Source organism: Ixodes scapularis, unplaced genomic scaffold (assembly GCF_016920785.2).
Source record: "Ixodes scapularis isolate PalLabHiFi unplaced genomic scaffold, ASM1692078v2 PGA_scaffold6__148_contigs__length_123643588, whole genome shotgun sequence".
Classification (NCBI taxonomy): Eukaryota; Metazoa; Arthropoda; class Arachnida; order Ixodida; family Ixodidae; genus Ixodes; species Ixodes scapularis.
The window spans coordinates 55,581,517-55,588,604 of record NW_024609881.1 but is presented as its reverse complement, the minus strand read 5'-3'; the positions used below and the strand labels follow the sequence as shown (position 1 = coordinate 55,588,604).

Sequence of the window (7,088 nt, the reverse complement as noted above, 5' to 3'; positions counted from 1 at the left end):
GCTGCGAGCTGGTGTGCGCAAGCCTACTCGGCCACCGATCCCCCAAACAAACTGTCTGTTTGACACTGCGGTTGACAGACACACAGAACAAAAATTTGAAAGCTTCTGTATTGTGCTCATCGTGCTATGTTGTTTATCGTGCTGCGTCATGTGGCTAGTGCCATCTCTTCCCTGATGTTGTATGAGACACAGAAATAAACCTTCACATGTCATCGTGTTCACCACGCTGGACGCGTTGGTCTGACGTTCTTATAAACCCAGGGCCTGTTGGTACAGATTCTTAGAGATGAACGCCCAAAACCAAATCCAGCAGATCCAGGCATGTGTGTGGTGCTTTCTGTAACTATCAGTGTCAACCAGATGCTGTGTTTTAATTTTTTTTCCCTGTGCACACAGATCATTTTTTTCGGGCATTCTTTTTAGCAATTTTACACTAATGAAATTTGAATATAATGCATCACCTAAAGACAACTACGTGAAAGTTTCATTATACTCCATTTTGAAAACAGAATCACACTTTCAAACACTCTGCGGGACACCATATGGGTTCACCGGACCAGGTAACCTTGGGAATTTCCCTACCCTTACAGCAAGGTAACGTGTCCTCCCAGTGCGAGCAATACTTCAGTATGGGCATCCCACAGATTGATGTGGAACTACGAGTGGTGTAGTGTAGTGTTTTTGCACTGTTGTTAACAAAGGTTGCAGGCTCTTACGCTGCCTAGCTCCAACATTGTCCCATCCATCTTTCAAAAGCAACGGACATTGCCCGTTATTGAGACTGCCAAGAACACCTGGCCTGAGGATGGGCCACTGAATTGCTCCACTTTGAATCTATATACGCCAATGAACGTCCGCCAGGCGACGCACGTTGTTTTTGTATCAAGAATGCTCACTTCGCACAACCCCAGCCTTGAAATTGTCATTATCACGCTCACCGCAAGATGCTGAGCATGCACTCCTGACCCCATAAGCGTAATATCTGAGCACCCCCGCCGCCAGCACATGGAGCCGGATTGATGGACAAATACGGCCGAACCCTCCGGATCGGGCAGCAGCTTGGGTCACCTAGTGCAAGTCAGCCGCCACCACCAGCACAGGGAGGTGGATAAACGGATGAATGTGGTCGAACACTTTGAATTGGGTGGCAGCTTGCACCACCTGGTGCGACTAAGCTGCAAGCTTACCTGGGGGGACGCTGCAGAATGAGAGGACGCCCCGCCACGAGCACGGGGAAGTCGAGGGCAGTGGGGTCGGGTCTCGGACGCTTGCTTTCTTTGGACACGCCGACGGCTGGATCGGGCACGGGAGAGTTCAACTCGGCAGCGTCCGTCTTGGCCTGCTTGGCCGGGATCACCTGCACCACGTCCAGGTCCGAATCGTTGTCTTCGAGGCAGACCACGTCGTCGTCGTCGTCGTCGTCGTCGTCGTTGCTGTCTTCGGCAGAAGAGCCGAGCGGCGAACTCTGGGCCTCCGGAGAAGGCTCGGGAGGCGGCTTTGGGGTCCTGTGGTACGGCGGACAGGGCAGAACAGATCCATAAAAAGTGCTCTTCAAAAATTTATATCTGCCACCGAAATGTCCTGCATGTAGAATGCAATAGCAATGTACATTACCAATACGGCACAAACGACGGTCTGCTCTGGCATTTGCGCCATTGTAGCCTATTGCTGACTAATGTTTTGCTTGATCTGGCATATTTTTTTTTCTCAGCAGTTGGGCCAACTTTTTTGTGAGAAAATTGTCATAAAATTTTATTGTGTTTTTCTTGCTCAAGTGTGTGCAGCCTTGTTTTCTGTACATTTCCAAAATGTATATATGTCCTTTCCTATCAGTAGTATTTTTGAATGAAGTAAATAGGATCCAGTGTCAAGTGGAGCTGTTGCAAGACATCATGCGATTATAGTAATTGTGCTTTGTGTTTGCTTAGACTGTGGGAAGTTTTCAGTCCCAGCAGGCGTCTGACGTCTCTGCTGTAGATGAGAAATTTCACAGGTGCAGCACCACCGCTTACCCGGGGTCTTAAACACTCCGACGGTCGCCACCGTAAATGAATGGCGGTGACTACATATTTGAAAGTGCCTGCCTAGATGTGAAACAGCGCACACCACGGGGGGTGTTACTATATTCGTTTTGTCTTTGGCAAACTATAAGCGTTATGTTAGCACAGTGTTTAGCTTTTCTGGGGCTATTTTCAGGTTTTGAAATCAGACGCTACGCACAGATGATACGTGCAAAATGTTCGCTTCACGTGTCGGCTGCTGTTCTGGGAGTAGTGGCAATTGGAATGCCACCTCTTCCGACTCAGACTTCTAACACTTCTCAGAGTTGAATTGAGAGGATGAGAGTTTCCAATCAGACGGAGATGCACGGTAAAGTACCTCTGAGACCGCCAGAATGTCGCACGAGCAGTCACGCCAAAGCAAGACCGAATGGAAGAAAGGAGGCAACTTTTCACCTTTCAATATTTTCTTTCGATGCTTCTGAGCCAGAATGGTTTGCAAGAAATGCATGTTCTCTTGTAAGGCAATGAAGAAAAAAAAAAACTGCGCACTGACCCTTTCTTTATACCATTTCCTCGAAAACAAGACCCAACCACCAGAAAACATTTTCTTGAAAAACAAAACTCGACCGTCAGAGGGTCAACGGGCATCCCACATGGCGACAAACAACCACACGCCAGTATGACATTCATCCAGATCAAAACGGGCTGGGGCGGGGATTGAACCTGGAGTTTTTTTTTTTTACCTGCTCCACCAGCAACATTTCTTAAGTGTCTCAAAAACACTCTCGGAATCTGTCCTTCTCCTGCACATGTATATTCTCTTCTATATGTTCAAGAAAGATGGTACAGTGATCACTGGCACGACAGATATATTTGTCGAGCTGACCTGCGGTGGTGTGGCCTATATGTTGAATATGCTGCCACGGAAATACGGCACTGCGCCGCCAGGCTCGACGTCTCCCAGTTCTTAGATTGCCGCCGCCAAAGTAAAACCCTTTAACTGCTACAGCCGGTACCTCCGCCACGGTCGCCAACGGAGCGAGAACGGCAAGGTGCGTCTGTCGAACGCCTGGCCTCCAGCACACGCCCGTCACCCTTTGGCACGCTCAACGTTCAACATTCACAAGAGGCCGAAGCGTTCCAGAAGGTAGAAAGCTTGCGCCGGAGGCGGGACAACTGAAGCAGTTCCCGACTCGTCAACGGCGACGTTAGTGTGACCCCACGAGGTCTCCTACCTGCGGGGGAGCAGTACCACATAGCCGGCCCTGAGGAGGTGTGCATAGACGCGGTACTGGTCCATGTCGTCCCTGCCGTCCAGGAGCAGTTCGTACGCCTCCGGCAGGCTGACCGGAACACCATCCCGCTTCAGCGTCAGCTGGCCCTGCGGGAGAGACGTCGCCTCAGGAACGATGCTTTCCGCGCACGCGAGAAGCGTCCGCCCCACCGTTCACGAGGGCAGAGTGACAGACAACAAGAGCAACCAGCATGTCCGTGCTCCGTTTGTCATAACCTGGGAGATGGCGACGGCTACGGTCCCGGCAAGCCAATGAGTGCGTCGGAGGGCGACGTACGGCTGCAGTCCATCCAACTATAGTCTATCTGGCTGGTAGAGCGCAGTGCTGTCAAAGCCACGGAGTGGGAAAGAGCGGAGAGCCGCTTTTGTATGAATTTCGGGCGACGGGCTAATGTCCGAGGGGGACAAGAGCAACGTCTGGGACGTGCGAAAGAGGGTCAGGGTAAAAGGGGAGTTCCCCTTTACCCTCTTCCCCCCCAGCTTGGACTACGCTCTTCTCCCTGCATTTCTGGTGTGGGCTGTCACGTGCTCTGCGTCGGTCCTTCCAATAGACTACTTCTATAAACCCCTGCATGCAACACTGCATGCAACACTGCATGCAACACTGGCATGGTTTCGGTTTCAATCGACACGTCGACAAGAGATTATACAGAGAGGATCTGATGTTTTCTGGTCCCGAGAGCGTCATTTTTGGTCTCTAAAATAACCTAAGAGGCCAGACCTCGAAGCTTCAGCACAAGCCCGAGACGTATGGCGTGTCTTAACACATGCTTGTTGTATTTTAGAGCGCAGCTCTTAGGCGCCCGTTTCCGGCTTGAACGGCGTCGGCGTAACTGCGCGGTGCATTATGGGTAAATTTCCCCCGCTAAATCTAGCGAAAAAATTTCCCCGCTAAATCTAGCGGAAAAATTTCCCCGCTAAATCTAGCGGAAAAATTTCCCCGCTAAATCTGGAGGAAAAATTTCCCCGCTAAATCTAGCGAAAATATTTTCCCACTAAATCTAGCGGAAAAATTTCCCCACTAAATCTAGCGGAAAAACTTTCCCTGCTACATCTAGCAGAGAAATTTCCCCGCTAGATCTAGCGGAAAAATTTTCCCCATTAAATCTAGCGGAAAAATTTCCCCACTAAATCTAGCGGAAAAATCCCCCGCTAAATCTAGCAGAAAAATTTCTTCTCTAAATCTAGCGGAAAAATTTTCCCACTAAACCTGGCGGAAAAATTTCTCCGCTAAATCTAGCGGAAAAATTTCTCCGCTAAATCTGGCGGAAAAATTTCCCCGCTTAATCTGGTGGAAAAATTTCCCCGCTAAATCTAGCGGAAATATTTTCCAGCTAAATCTAGTGGAAAATTTCCCTGCTAAATCTAGCAGAAATATTTCCCCGCTAAGTTTAGCGGAAAAATTTCCCTGCTAAATCTAGCGGAAAACTTTCTCTGGGGAGTCACGTGACCCCCACGTGATTTTGGGGAGGGGGTCACGTGACCCCCACGTGATTTCGGGAAGGGGGTCACGTGACCTTTGTGGCCTTGGCTCCTCCTCCTCAAGAGCTGCGCTCTAGGAGTTGTAAACGGCCTTCATTTTTTTGTACTTGAGCGTCTCTGCTAGCGTTTCGAGGTATGTGAACGAGCCAGTGCTCGGAATCTCAACGCCGCGAAGCCCGGGGATCTTGCTTGTGTACGAGTTAACAAGCTGTAACAACCAATAAGTATCCATACATCGAGCTCACACCTTTACATTAGTGTTGCTGGTCAGGAAGTCTGTTTGTGTTGTGCGTCCATTCACGAAATATAACTTTTTGCAATTACAGATTTTCTTAATACGCCTCAGTATGCGAGATAAAACTCAGAGGCGCCGTTGAAAACCTCAAATTGAACAGACTTCTGATCTCTTCATCTGTACTGACCCGCAGCACCGCACGAAACAAAGTCCCCACCCGCTTGCATTCCACTAATATTCAACGTCGCGTATGCGAATAAAGTTGCCCTGCAATCATATAGGCCCATTCACACATACAAACCGTTTTAAGAAAGCAAAAGTCAAGCACTTGCATGAAGAATGTCACACCGTTCGCCGGAAGTGCGCCGGACGGGCATGAACCCCTATGCGGTGTGCCAAACGAACGAAATTATTCAAAGCGCATTTGACGGTTGTGAATGGCCATAATATTTGTTATGTGTTTGCTTTCTTCCTGCCTGAGTGTGCCGAGATAATTTCAGGCACACCGTTCAGACACAGATCTTGGGAGCCAGTAAAAGCTCACCCAAAAAGGCTTAGCGAGGAGTAGGGGACGCTTGTTAGGGCCTCCGTCGTAGCTAGCTGAGCTCAGCGTTTGCGAAAACTTAATCTCCTATCAGCATAAAATCTGAATGGAATATATATGATGACACGAGAAAGACATCATAGTAACTTTTGGGCTCAACTTTGATACTTTTGTGAGCGTGTGGCTTGCTTTTCGCCTAATCAAGTAACAAGAAGCGGACGTTTGGCAAACAAAATATGTATAAGGCTCAAGGTGACCAAATTTCAGTTGTAGTTCACTGGTACTAGATGAGATTATTGAAACTGAGCTCAAAGATGCACTGGTGAGGTGATGTCACTAAGCCGCGTCTTACTATGTTTGCATACGCACGCACAATATTTGGTGTTTTGGGAACCAAGGAAAGTTCCCCGGTCTTCGTTTTGTATCGCTCGAGAGTGAGTGTAGTGTACATTCGTGAAAAGTCAAATAGTCGAAAACGCAAGCGGCGCATTCGGTCATGGCGTGATGGCATGAAATGAAGCTGCTCAATCAAAACCGAAAGTGAGTTGCCAACTAGTTCCCAGGGTGCATTGCTTGGTATTTCACCGCGAGGGGGCACTTCGAGTTTTGGAAGAAGTCTATTAACTCTAAGGGGCCGTGAGGTTCGCTCCTTGCCAAGTTACGGTGAATCAAGGTATAGTAGCAGTGGCAAGTCCGATGTCTATCGGTGTCGCATCACTATGATGCAGGTGCGAGCACATGCTAGCCTGACCGCTATTGGGTATAGCTCCCATTCTTAAAAATAAAAAGAAACACATATAAAAAAGTGATAACAAAACAATCGAGTACTTGACACATAAGAAACAAAAAAATATACGAAACAAGCAAGAAGAAGAGAAACGTAGGTGATGTGTCAGGAATTTTTACTTTCGATAAGAGGAGCTCTCAAACTTTCAATCTCGAGAAACCTGTGCCTTCCCCTCCTGACATCCCCGTAGCAAAATAATTTGTACGCTCGTTGCACAAGGCAAAAATATTGAAGTAATCAGCTGGCAACAATGCATCAGTGCTTGGCTCAGTAGTGCTTGAATCAAGACCAAGGTATGTCTAGAATGGCACTATGGGAAAGATGGGCGTTTAAGTAACAAATATTTACCAAAATGAACGGGGGATGCGACAGTAATTGAAGAAGGTAGATGCTCATAAAATAATGAGACGTAGTGCGATGCAAGCGACGAGAACACATTAAAATAACCGCCGAGTCCGGCACAGCTACCTAGTGAAAATGGGCGGGGTTACCAACACTCCTACCTACAAAGGGTTGAAGGAGACTTTGCTAAGGGTACGGACAAACGAGAAATTACAGTTGCTCGAACAATCCCTGGGGGCTGTTCAGGGTACAGTTTCCCAGAGTGCCCCAGAGTGGGAACCAGGGGCATAGTCAGGGGGGGGGGGGGGCTTATGGGGCTCCAGCCCCCCACCCTCCAAAAATCCAGCCAACCCAATAATTTAAACATGAGTTTTGACCCTTCCTCCCCCTTTCCGCACCCC

The 7,088-nt window shown here is 48.5% G+C and overlaps 1 protein-coding gene across 1 annotated transcript in view; it reads right to left on the bottom strand.

Annotated features, from left to right (window-relative positions):
• LOC8040459 (tRNA-splicing endonuclease subunit Sen54) overlaps positions 1-7,088 on the bottom strand; it is a 30,981-nt gene that overhangs the window by 21,703 nt on the left and 2,190 nt on the right. The window contains exons 5-6 of the mRNA XM_040205948.2: positions 3,239-3,384; positions 1,188-1,505 (exon numbers count right to left, since the gene is read on the bottom strand). Coding sequence (XP_040061882.1) covers positions 1,188-1,505; positions 3,239-3,384 — 464 coding nt within the window. The remainder of the gene's footprint in view (positions 1-1,187; positions 1,506-3,238; positions 3,385-7,088) is intronic.